The sequence below is a fragment of the Moschus berezovskii genome, chromosome 4, assembly GCF_049115385.1.
Source record: "Moschus berezovskii isolate FMDL1 chromosome 4, NW_MosBer_1.0, whole genome shotgun sequence".
NCBI classification, from domain to species: domain Eukaryota; kingdom Metazoa; phylum Chordata; class Mammalia; order Artiodactyla; family Moschidae; genus Moschus; species Moschus berezovskii.
The window spans coordinates 9,846,133-9,858,772 of record NC_142463.1 but is presented as its reverse complement, the minus strand read 5'-3'; the positions used below and the strand labels follow the sequence as shown (position 1 = coordinate 9,858,772).

The 12,640-nt window shown below is 52.3% G+C and overlaps 1 protein-coding gene across 1 annotated transcript in view; it reads left to right on the top strand.

Annotated features, from left to right (window-relative positions):
• The window catches only part of DLGAP3 (DLG associated protein 3), a 39,046-nt gene extending 32,148 nt beyond the window's left edge, over positions 1-6,898 (top strand). Inside the window, exons 7-10 of the mRNA XM_055402222.2 lie at positions 3,411-3,895; positions 4,848-4,939; positions 5,193-5,336; positions 6,025-6,898. Of these exons, the coding sequence (XP_055258197.1) occupies positions 3,411-3,895; positions 4,848-4,939; positions 5,193-5,336; positions 6,025-6,243 (940 nt within the window). The 3' untranslated portion in view covers positions 6,244-6,898. The remainder of the gene's footprint in view (positions 1-3,410; positions 3,896-4,847; positions 4,940-5,192; positions 5,337-6,024) is intronic.
• The last annotated feature ends 5,742 nt before the right edge of the window (positions 6,899-12,640 follow it).

The window sequence follows — 12,640 nt, the reverse complement described above, 5'->3', positions numbered from 1 at the left end:
ATTGGACCACCAGGGAAGTCCTACACTGCTAGTTTTAAGTGCCACTTGCTCAAGGATGACCAATTCCTGCTTGCACTGTGCAAATCTCTGGCTCCTGGCTAGAAGTGTTGGTAAAGACTGTGTTTTCAGTAATCCTAAAAGCTCCTCAATTTCTTTGGTCTTCCTTCAAGTAGACATGATGAGAGAGCTCCTTGAGGTACTGACTTGAGAACCATGAAGCCTGGAGCACTCAGGCTTCTGAAGTTCCAGACCATGTGGCCTATTTCCATCAAGACACAGAGTGATCTTCTCAGGACCTCTCAGAGGAGAGTGAAAGGCACAGACCCAGTGATACCAAAGGACAGGTCCATGCTTCGTGGGAGTAACAGGAAAGCAAATAGGGAAGGCATATCTTCAATGTATTTACTGGGGCAAGCCCCACCTTTCCCAGCATGGTTTGCAATTGCTGGAACTCTGAAGGAGCCAGAGGCTAACTGGAGCTCAAAGCACAAAAATATTCAAAGGGAGCCAAAGGGCATACTAACAGTTCAGTTAGACACAGAAAACTCACAGAAACAGAACAACGTAAGCAAACAGTGGCATGCATGAGTGCTCAGTCCTGTCTGACTCTTTGCCACACTATGGACTGTAGCCCAGCAGGCTCCTCTGTTCATGGGACTCCCCAGGCAAGAATACTGAAGTGAGTTACCATGCCTGTCTCCAGGGGATTTTCCTGACCCAGGGATGGAACCTGTGTCTCCTGCACTGCAGGTGGATTCTTTACCCACTGAGCCACCTGGGAAGCCCTAAAGAGTGGAACTGCTGCCATGTGCAAGAAGACAGCTGAGAGAGGAATGGTTCTGAGCATGGCCTGGGGAAGGCTCACAGAAGAGGGAACTTGAGCAGGGAACCAACAGGGAGTGAGGAGGAGGAAGGCCCTTTCAAGTGGGGGAATAGCAAATGCAGAGGCTAAAGTCAGGGCCACGAGAACCTACTCGAGGAGCAAAGAGGGTGCAAGCTGGATGAGATCAGAGGGAACTGCATCCAGAGTAAATGTCAGCACAGGAAGCCTGGACTCTATCTTGTTGGCAGTGGGGAGCAATGAAAGGGTTTTGAGCAGGGGATGAGTTGGGCAGAGGTCAGCTTCAGAAAGACTACTCCAGGGACTTCGCTGGTGGTCCAGTGGCTAAGACTCTGCACTCCCCATGCTGTGGGCCCAGGTTCGATCCCTGGTCAGGGAACTATTAATAGATCCCACATGCTGCAGCTGAGTTCTCAAGCCACAACTAAAGATCCTGCACTTCAGAATAGAGATCCCCTGTGCCTTGACTAAGACCCAACACAACCAAATAAGTATTAAAGAAAGAAAGAAAGACTGTTCTAGTCCTGGGTGGATTGGGGAGGGAAAGTTGGGCCCCAGATCCTAAAATATGCATAGGTATAATTGTATAAGATATAATGTTTAAAATTATAATTCTATTTTATTTAAAAATTCAGTATTCCCTTACATATATATATATATATATATATATATATATTGCAGTGGTCACCATGATAAGTCTAGTTACCATCTGCCACCACATAAAGTAACTACAATAGTATTGACTATATTACTCATGCCGTACATTTCACCCCTGTGAGTCACTTATAATATTTTGTAGCCAGAAGTTTGTCCCTCTTAATCTCCCTTGCCTATTACATTCATCCCCCACCTGCAAAGTATAATTTTAGAGACATGAGGTGCCTTGGCAATGGTACTGGTCCATTCTTATAATTTTATATCATATATGTGTACGTTTGTATGTAATATATATTCATATATACCATATAATGTATTTATACACACACACACACACATATATATGTACTAGATGGTCCAGGCGGAAGGTGAGTGACTTCCCAAAGGCACATAGCATCAAGGCCAGTATTAGAACTCAGGTCTGCCTTCTAGTCCTGTGCTCTTCTCTGCTATATAGTGAAGGCAGTGGAGGCAGTGATGTCTAAAAGGAAGCTGATCCAGTAGTCAAGGTAAGGACGATGCAAATCCTGACCAGGGCAAGACAGGGCAGGTGGCAAGGTGAAGACCATGGGGGACGCAACGTGGCTATGTTCTTGCTTTCTCTCGCTCTGGGTGAGTGTTGGGACATAGGGCTGGCTGGAGACTGCACTTGAGTGCATCTCTCTTTCCCGGGTCCTGCCGCATCCTTCCGGGCCTGGTTTCTATGGCAACAGGCTCCCAGCAGGCAGCCCGCCAGCTGGAGGGAAGCAGGCAGGCAAAGCAGGCAGGGAAAGAAGGCCTGGGCAGCAGGAGGAAGGCTGAAGTTGTGGGGGTTGTGGGAGTCTCCCAGGAAGCTGGAGGAGCCCCTAAACCTAGCTCCCAACCCCCTTTTTCTTCTGACCATGAGAGTGGAGGAACCGTAGGACACATGGGCTTTTCTTGCCTGCTCCTTGAATTTCCAGACTGCAAACTTCTATTCATCTCTCCCTGCCACCCCCGCATCTCCTGACTCTCATTTCTTTAAGTGTTGTCTGACCCCAACATCATGCCCCTTGGGAGAAGTGACACTTCATAGAAAAGAGCCCTCATGCTGACTGAACTCAGTCGGGTGGGGGGGTGGGGGGGTTGAACAAGGCCAGTTGACTCTGTTTTGCATAATATTTGCATATTATTAACTCAAAGACAAGAAATTTCCAGGCCCTGTGTCATTCCTGTCAACAACTTAATTCAGCTCTCTTGGCACCGGCTGACTGTCTGGCCAGGCTCTGTGCTGAGCCATGGGGTCCCTAGAGGAGAAGTCCTCTCAGCTGCAGCCCACCCCCCTTCCCCCAGCTGCTCTAAGACAGTTCTTCCTGATGTTCTAGCAGCTGGTGTGGTGGGGAGTTCTTGGGCTGTGGAGCATGGGAGCTCTGGGTCCACATTCTGGCTCTGCTGTTTCGCAGCTGGGTGACCGTGGTCTTCTCTGGGCCATAGCTGATTTGTCTCTCCATAGAGCAAAGGACATACCCATACAGCTGGTATAAACTAGCAAAGACACAGTGTTAAAATGCTGAGATACTTCTGTGGTTGTGGCGAAGAGCCACCACCCTGGACCCTCCTGGGTTCCCTCTGGTCCACCCCTCAACCCAGCTTCTGCAGGATGATGCCCTAGCACTTTGGCTGTGCCTGTATGATTGGTGTATGCCAGCCTCTGTTCTGCCTTCGAGTAGAAGTGGTTTACTGTTTTGACTATCACCCCGTCCAGAGCCGGTGCAACGGGTAGGTATATTATGTGCTCACCTGTGGCGAGGACCGATACATTTAAAGGTGATGGATGAGTGTCCATCGCTTTGTAGGTTTCCTGTCTCATTCCTTGTCCTTTTGGCCTGGGGTGCAGGTGAGGGCTGGGCTGAGACTGGGCAGGGACAGAGATGACTGCCACCTCTCTCACCAGGCGGGCGAGGTTCAAGCGCTCCAACAGTGTGACAGCCGGCGTGCAGGCTGACCTCGAGCTGGAGGGCCTGGCCGGCCTGGCCACCGTGGCCACAGAAGACAAGGCCCTTCAGTTTGGACGCTCCTTCCAGAGGCACGCCTCTGAGCCCCAGCCCGGGCCCCGGGCCCCCACCTACTCAGTCTTCCGCACGGTCCACACGCAGGGCCAGTGGGCCTACCGCGAGGGCTACCCACTGCCGTACGAGCCGCCGGCCACCGATGGGTCGCCCGGCCCTGCCCCTGCCCCTACCCCTGGCCCTGGGTCTGGGCGCCGCGACTCTTGGATGGAGCGCGGCTCACGTAGCCTCCCGGACTCAGGCCGCACGTCCCCCTGCCCACGGGACGGTGAGTGGTTCATCAAGATGCTGAGGGCGGAGGTGGAGAAGTTGGAGCACTGGTGCCAGCAGATGGAGCGCGAGGCGGAGGACTACGAGCTGCCGGAGGAGAGTGAGTGCGGGGACTCTGTGCGCCCGAGGCACAGTGGCTGGCGGTGGCTGGGAATGCGGTGGGATAGGAGAGGACCTTGGGCATGACTGTGCCTTTCTCAGTTTGGCGGCGTGACCCCAGGCCTTGGGGGCTCCCCCTGGCAGCATGCCAGGAGCTCCTGGAAGGAAGCGTAAGCAGCTTCAGAGGCCAGAGCCAGGACTGGGGAAGGTGACCAGGTGAAAGGGCTGGGCTTTCTAGGAGATGGCTACCGGCCCAAGGCCATGGAGAATCCAGGAACCCCTATTCCCACCTGGGCTGGCTAGGAATCCAGGTCTGATCCAGGTGTGAGAGCAGGACTGAAGGCAGAGGGGGAGGCGGTGTGTGGACCAGCTCTTGTCTGTGGCCTGGGAGAAGGAGACTCAGCCAGGAAGACATGGTCCTGCCAGAGGGGCCTGCAGGTCCAGTGTGAGGGGAGACAATGGTTTACTGCCGAACCCCCAAGCTGATAGGATCGTGACTAGAAGATGAGTCAGGGACGTTTGGTAATTTGGTAATTCATTCTTTGGTAATTCTTAGTGAGCCAAGGACTCACATGCCGATGCGTGACAAAGTTCTGCCAGCGAGGTGTCACTGAGCTAGTGCCTGGCTGGCTAAGGCTGTAGGGCTGGACTGATGCTGATTTCCATCTGTCCTCTGACATGGAAGGGAAGAGGACACAGGAGGATAACCAGTCAAGAAATGTAGATCGTATGATGGAAGAAACATCAGTGTCTGGGGAGTCAGTCTTCTTGGTGAAGTGGGGCAGGAATTGCTTGTTAGGATCTTGAGTATATGGAATGGGGAGGGGCCAGAGGAGACAGAGGGATAGATGGTGCCAGATAACAAGAGGGGTCAGAGTCATCCCAGGCAGACTACCTGGATGCAGAGGAAGGAGAGGCATCATTCCCCTCCCCCATCTCCTTTTGCTCTCCAGTCCTAGAGAAAATCCGCAGTGCCGTGGGCAGCACACAACTTCTCCTGTCCCAAAAGGTTCAGCAGTTCTTCCGGCTGTGTCAGCAAAGCATGGTGAGTGCTCGTAGACATAGAGCCCACCAGGTATGTGTACTTGGTAGATGCATATGGATACCGGGAAGTGAGAACAGGTGTTTGTGCCCATGATGGAGAGGTCTGGGCTCTTTCTGGTCTCCCTGCCTCCAAGTCCCCACTCCACTCTCCCAGATTGAACTGGACAATGAGGGTGGGGTGGGGCTTTCTCAGGTCCTGGCTGAGGCTCAGGCCCCTCTGACTGTCTGCCTCCCCCTGACTCCTTCCACTGCAGGACCCCACTGCGTTCCCTGTGCCCACCTTCCAGGACCTGGCGGGTTTCTGGGACCTCCTGCAGCTCTCTATCGAGGATGTGACCCTCAAGTTCCTGGAGCTACAGCAACTCAAGGCCAACAGCTGGAAACTCCTGGAGCCTAAGGTGGGGGGAGGTCCCTTCAAACCGAGAGTCCAGATGCTGGGAAATGCCCTTCCCCAGAGAGTGTGGGCGGGGGACAGGAGGGCAGGAGAAGAGACCCTGGGCAGCCAAGGCAGCCCTGGACAGGTGATGGGGACCCTCTACGACCACCCTCTGGGTCACTGCCCTCCGCTTGGTTCCAAGGCAAGAACCATCTCATCATTGCCTGAGCTGCAAGAACCCCTTCCTTTGGTGGCTGCACCTGTAGTTTGAGGGAGCCAGAATGGCAGACTGCCCTCAGCTTGGCTCGAGGCACGGAGGGGACCTTCAGCCCTCATCTGACTAGACCTTCATAGAGATGGGGCCCAGCAGCTTGGAATGTGAACCCTCATTGCCTCGCCCGGGTCAGGGGAGCTGCACTCCCCCTGGGTCTGGAGGGAGAGCATCCACTCCCCGGAGAGGGAGCGAACCCTCTCTCTGATGCGAGAGGTGGAAAACGGCTTCACCAGGGGGCGCACGAGTCCGCCTTTTTTTTAAAGATGAAAAATGTGGGTTTGACCTTGGCAGAACGGGCACCCCTGGGGTATGGGGGGGCCCGCACGAGAGCCTGGCTCGCGAGTCGAGGCGTGCGCTGTGAGCCCCCGCGGCCGCGCGGCAGCGAGCCGGGGAGTCGGCCGGGACCCCCCACTCAACGCCGCCCCTCTGCCTGCAGGAGGAGAAGAAGGTCCCTCCGCCGATACCAAAGAAGCCCTCGCGGGGCCGGGGCGTGCCGGTGAAGGAGCGCTCCCTGGACTCGGTGGACCGGCAGCGGCAGGAAGCGCGCAAGCGGCTCCTGGCGGCCAAGCGCGCCGCCTCCTTCCGCCACAGCTCGGCCACCGAGAGCGCCGACAGCATCGAGATCTACATCCCCGAGGCCCAGACCAGGCTGTGACCGGCCCGGCCCGCCCAGCCCGGGCCCGGCCCGCGGCTTTCTACCCGTACTGTACACCCAGCGTCGAGGTCACTGTGAACGCGGGCCGCCCCGCGCGCCCGCCCCGCCGGCACCGCACGCCCCGGCCCCTCCCGCCCGGCACGCGCTCGTGGGTTTTTTACCTTCCTGACCCCACGCCAAGGCGCCCGGGCTGGGCTGGGGGCCGTGCCTCTCCGCCCTGTGCCCCCACCGGGACCCCTCTTCCTCGAGGTCCGACGCTTCGTCCCCACCTCCTCCCCACGGGCACCGTCTCTGCCATTACTCCCCCACCCCACCCCACGGGCCAGGCCGGGCCGGGTCCCCCATCTGGGCTCTGCGTCCCCCCTCTCCCCAGCCCCCTCTCCCCCCCACCCCGCGGGGCTGGGCTTCGTGGGGAAATCAAGCTTCGTGGCTTTTTATGAAGAATCCCGAACCCCGCCTAGGAGCCCGCCCCACCCTCCCAGGGGCTCTTCCCTGAGCCCTCAGCCCACCGGGCCCAGGGACCACAGTGGCTGGACCAACCCAGGACCAGGGCGCCTGGGCCTCTCCCCTTTCCCCAGCTGCTGGGTAGGGGAGATGGGGGCTTCCCCTCACCACACCTGTGGCTGTTCCCACATCCCCTTGAGTATCCCAGGAAAAATAAAACGGCAGAACTGCACTTGAGCCAGCTGCTCTCTCCAGAAGAAGCCACTTCTGCGCTTACGAGCGTGGGGCACAGGGAGCGGGGTGGCAGTTGGGGAGGCCCGAGCCCGCATTCTTGATCTGGGGAAAGCAGGGTTTCGTGGGCCAGCTGGGGGAAAGGGGGTTTGGCCTCCTGGTGGTGATAGAAGGACCCTCCTAGAGGGGCCGGGGCGGGGGGTGGAGAGGCCAGTCTTCCACCCCCTTCTAGCTCAGTCTGGTTTCCTTTATGCCTTCCAGTTCCCTGGGCTTCCCTACCCCCTGCGCAGCCCCCCACCCCACCCCGCCCCAGAGGGAAGCCTGTGCTTCATAAACACTGAGGGCTGCTGTTCTATGATATGAACAAATGGTGTTCCTTCCCCTAAAAAGCCAGTGTTCTCTCTGCTCCAGAAAACTGTTCAGTTCAGTGCCGTCACATTTTCTGATGCCTCCAGTGCATGGGCACATTGATGGGAAACAAAAGAGAGAACAGAACTTTCTCAGGAAGCTAAGTGGCATCCCCAACCTAATGTTTATTGGATGCTTGCTGTGGGTCAGGCAAGATGTGAGTGCTTTACATGAATGTAGCTCAGTCTTCTAACAGATGAGAAAGCTGAAGCTCAGGAGAGGTCAGGTGTTCAGGCCAAAGTCACAGGCAGAGCTAAGAGTGTAGACCTAAGTCTGTCCAATGTCAATCCTGAGCTTTTAGCTCTACAGCCTTTTGAGCCTGGAAAAAGATGGCAGCTCCTACCCACCATGTCTTCTTTCCAGTCCTCAGGCTGACGTGTCACCTTGAGGCAGGAGGAAGAACCTTCCCAAGGGGTTGCCTGCTCTTCTGGGTCACTCTGGACTAGCCAATTCCCATTCATTTATTCAGCAAGTATTCATCAAGAACCATGGTTGGCCCTGTCCATCACTGGGAAGATAGCCCTGAACAAGTTTCTACTCTTATGGTGCCAGCAGCTGTATGGGAAAAGTAGATAAGTAAGCAAGCAGTTACATTATAAGGATGAGTGCTGAAGAGATGACTAGGTGTTAGCCCCTGAGAGAGGGCTGTGAAGAATGTATAAGATCAGAGAAGAGCTGTGCAAAGCCTGGAGGAGAAAGAGGCACTGGGAGTGCAGATGCTTGATCATGCTTGGCTTTTGGGTCAATTTGAGGAAGGTGGGCCGGGGTCCTGAGGACCATGGGGAGCCACGAAAGGGTTTTCAACAGGAGAGTGACATGAGCAGATATTTTACAGGCTGGTTTGGAAGACCACCTGAAAAGCAAGAGGTCCTCTATCCACTGGGAGGTGAAGAGGGCTTCTGTGCAAGACAAAGTGAACAGAATCTTTGCCCTTGGATAAGTTTTTAACAAATGAGGTGATTCTGATGCTGGCTAGGTTTGGGAACACTAAAATTGTTTGACCTAGTTTCACCTAGAACTGCTCATAAGTCTGTTATCCCCAGACTTGCCAAGAGAGACATTGGCTGAGTGACTTTATCATTCTGAGGTTCGAAAGTGGGGAACTGGGTAAAGTTTGAACTAGACAATACTTAGAGCAATCCTATGAGGCAGGTGTTGTTACCAACTCCATTTTACAGATGAAAACACCGAGGCTTGGAGACGTTCAACAACTTACCCCAAATCATGAAGCCAGGAAGTGGCTGAGTCTAAGTTTAACCCTCTACATTATACAGCTTTTTATGAGTCTGCATGTTTCCCCAGAAACTAGGCCAGGCTTGCTGGGACCAAGAGGTATATGGGAGTGGATGGCAGAGGACACATAGCCTCTGAGACTGTGCAGCAGCGTGCTGCAGACGTGATGTCTACAATCCCCCCGTGTGGGGCTGATGGAGGGGCTGACGGGGGGAGTCTCCTTAGGGTACTGTGGCCCAGGTAGTGGTTCTGGGCTCCATGGACATGGGAAGGATTAGATCCAGTCCCTGAGTTGCTCCCATCTGGCCTAGAGAGTCACATAAACACAAAGTTATGGCACTAAGGGAGGCCTATTCACCCAGGGGGTTGAAGAGACCAGAGGAGGGAGCCTTTAACAACCAGCAAGTCTGGGAAAGCTTTCTGCAAGAGAGGCTTTTTGAACTGGGTCTTGCAGGATGAATTAAGAGTTTTGCAGTCAGGGATGAAAAGGGAAGACATTCATTTTAGGCAAACGGACCCACTTAGGCAAAGTCACAGGACAGTACGAGTGCAGTCGATGATGAAGACTAGAGAGAGGTGAAAGGCAGGACAGGGGGAGAGGAAATAAAGGAGATGTGGCTGGAAGGGACCCATGAGTGTGAGCTGAAGGTTTCATGGTTTTCTGTTAAGTGTTTGAAAGAAACGGACTGAAGGAGACAATGGGAGGCAGGGAGATCACTGCAGGAGTTGCCAAGGTGGTCCAGGTGAGGGATGATGTTGAATTTGAGAGACATCGAAGAGGCCTAGGCGCTGTAAACTGGATCTGGGGACTAATGCAAAGAAAAAGAGGCCTTGAAAATGTCAGTCAAGTTTTTGGCTTACCAAACAATGCCGTAAATGGACACAGGACATTGCAGAAGGAGGCTTGAATTTGAGGAATACTAAATATAAAGTGAAAGCAAAACATATGGGTGACCAATTACCAAGCACTTAGGAGGAGCTGAAAGTGAAGTGTGTGAAAAGTGAAAGTCGCTCAGTTGTGTCTGACTCTTTGCGACCCCATGAACTACATAGTCTGTGGAATTTTCCAGGCCAGAAAACTGGAGTGGGTAGCCTTTCCCTTCTCCAGGGGATCTTCCCAACCCAGGGATTTTTTTTTTTCATTAAGTTTTTTTTTTTTTATGTGGACCAATTTCAGAGTCTTTATTGAGTTTGTTACAGTGTTGTTTCTGCTTTTTTTTTCCCCTGGTTTTTTGACTGAGAGCATGTGGGATCTTAGCTCCCAATCAGGAATTGAAACTGCACATGCCCCTCCCCCACCCCTGAAGGAGAAATCTTAACCACTAGACTACCAGGAAAGTCTCTCTTTGTCATTTTTTTTTTTTTAAACAATGGGTGAACAGATTTTCTGAGATTAGCAGGCAGCAGGGCCAGCATTTGAATATACAACTCTCTGATTCTTAAATCTGTGTCCTGGAGCCCTACTCAGTTCTCAACAGAACTGCTCTCCAGCATTTGAGACTCTAGATTCCTCTGGGGAATCTTCCCTGATTCTTCCTGGGGATCCTTCTCTCTGCTGCTTGTGCACACTCCTGTCATCACATTTTGCACACTCTCTCGACATTTTCTAGACCCTTCTGCTTCCACATTAGACAACTCCTGAGGGAAAAGATGGTCCCAGCTAATTTTGCATCCCCAATGCCTAGCACATGTTAACTGGCTGACGGAAGGCTAGTTATCGTAGGCAATTCTGTTCCCTTCTTGGTGGTGGTTGTTCAGCGCTAAGTCATGTCCAATTCTTTGCAACCCCCTGAATGCAGCACGCCAGGTTCTTCTGTCCTCCACTATCTCTCAAAGTTTGCTCAAACTCATGTCCATGGAGTCAACAGTGCCATCAAACCATCTCATCCTCTTTCACCCCCTTCTCCTCCTGCCCTCAATCTTTCCCAGCATCAAGGTCTTTTCCAGTGAGTCAGTTCTTCGCATCAGGTGGCCAAAGTATTGGGAATTTCAGCTTCAGCGTCAGTCTTTCCAATGAATATCAGGACTGATTTCCTTTAGGATGGACTGGTTTGATCTCCTTGCTGTCGAAGGGACTCTCAAGAGTCGTCTCCATCACCACAGTTCAAAAGCATCAATTCTTCAACACTCAGCTTTCTTTATGGTCCAACTCTCACATCCATACATGACTACTGGAAAAAACCATAGCTTTGACTAGACGGACCTTTGTTGGCAAAGTGATATCTCAGCTTTTTAATATGCTGTCTAGGTTTGTCATAGCTCTTTTCTCTCTACATATTCAGTTAGTGAACACTTTCTGCTAACAGTGGTTTCCTGTACATTTCCTTTTCAAAAACTTACTTGGCTGTTCTGGGTCTTAGATGCAGCACGGGATCTTTGATCATCATTGTGGCTTCAGGGATCTTTCAGTTGCAGCATGTGGGAGCTAGTTCCGTGACCCGGCATCAAACCTGGGCCCCCTGCATTGGGAGCACAAGTCTTAGCCACAGCACCACCAGGGAAGTCCCTGGTTTCCTACACCTTTATTCTTTATCAGTTCCTTTTTCTCCTCCTCCATTGTCAGAACTTAGCATTGAGATCTTTGAAATCGTACAGGAAGGGGATCTAACCTGATAATGCAGTCTAGGAGGCTTCCTACCAAGGTATCCTTTAAGCCTGAAAAACAAGCCAGAGCTACTTTGGTAAAGAAAGGTGGGAAGGGCATTCCAGGTAGACGAAAAAGTGTAAATAAAGTCATGGAGGTGTGAGACAGTGGTCTCTATGGGGGAGAGGAGGGGTTTAGTATGTGTCGCTGCTGCATCACATGGGTGGTGACGCAGAGCTAGTTGGCGTGTTATGAAGCCTACACTCGGGTGTTTTTTCTTCTTCTTCTTCTATATGCTATAAAATAGACATCTGTACAGGGCGCAGTGGTGACACAGAGGGAGTGAATAGTTGCACCTGAGGGGCCAAGGAAGACTTAGGTGTTACTGTAGTTTAATTATTTGTATGAGAGAAGAGTGAAGAATTTGGCTTAAAGCTCAACATTCAGCAAACTAAGATCCTGGCATCTGGTCCCATCACTTCATGGCAAAGAGATGGGGAAACAGTGGAAACAGTGGCTGACTTTATTTTTTTGGGCTCCAAAATCACTGCAGATGGTGACTGCAGCCATGAAATTAAAAGACGCTTACTCCTTGGAAAGAAAGTTATGACTAACCCAGACAGCATGTTAAAAAGCAGAGACATTACTTTGCCAACAAAAGTCCCTCTCGTGAAGGCTATGGTTTTTCCATTAGTCATGTATGGATGTGAGAGTTGGACTATAAAGAAAGCTGAGCGCAGAAGAATTGATGCTTTTGAACTGTGGTGTTGGAGAAGACTCTTGAGAGTCCCTTGGACTGCGAGGAGGTCCAACCAGTCCATCCTTTTAAAGGAGATCAGTCCGGAGTGTTCATTGGAAGGACTGATGCTGAAGCTGAAGCTCCAATACTTTGGCCACCTGATGAGAAGAGGTGACTCAATGGAAAAGAAACGACAGAGGATGAGATGGCTGGATGGCATCACCGACTCGATGGACATGAGTTTGAGTGAATTCCGGGAGTTGGTGATGGACAGGGAGGCCTGGCATGCTGTGATTCATGGGGTCGCAAAGAGTCGGACACGACTGAGCGACTGAACTGAACCGAACTGATGGGAACAGTAGTGTTATTTGTTTCCCTGCTTGCGATGTGCCAGCAGAGCACTTTGCATACATTATCTCATCAACTCTCACAACATCCTGTGAAAAGGTCTTATTACATCCATGCGTAAGAGGAAAAGGAGGCTCAGTCACACGGCTGAATGTCACACATTTCCCAATGTCACACGGCTAGAAAGCCAGCCCAGATCGGAATTTTTTAAGAGTTCTAGATTTTACTCTGCTGAGACCTTCTTGAAGTCAAGGGTCATGTTTTTTATTTTTCTGTGCCCAGATCAAAGTCTAGGAGCCGCCTAGTCAACGTTAGTTGAAGCCTTTCTCCAGCCGAAAGCCCGTGGTGACGTCACTGAGACACCTCCTGGCCGGAAGGGGACGCTGTGCGCATCTCAGCTCGGCGCGGCC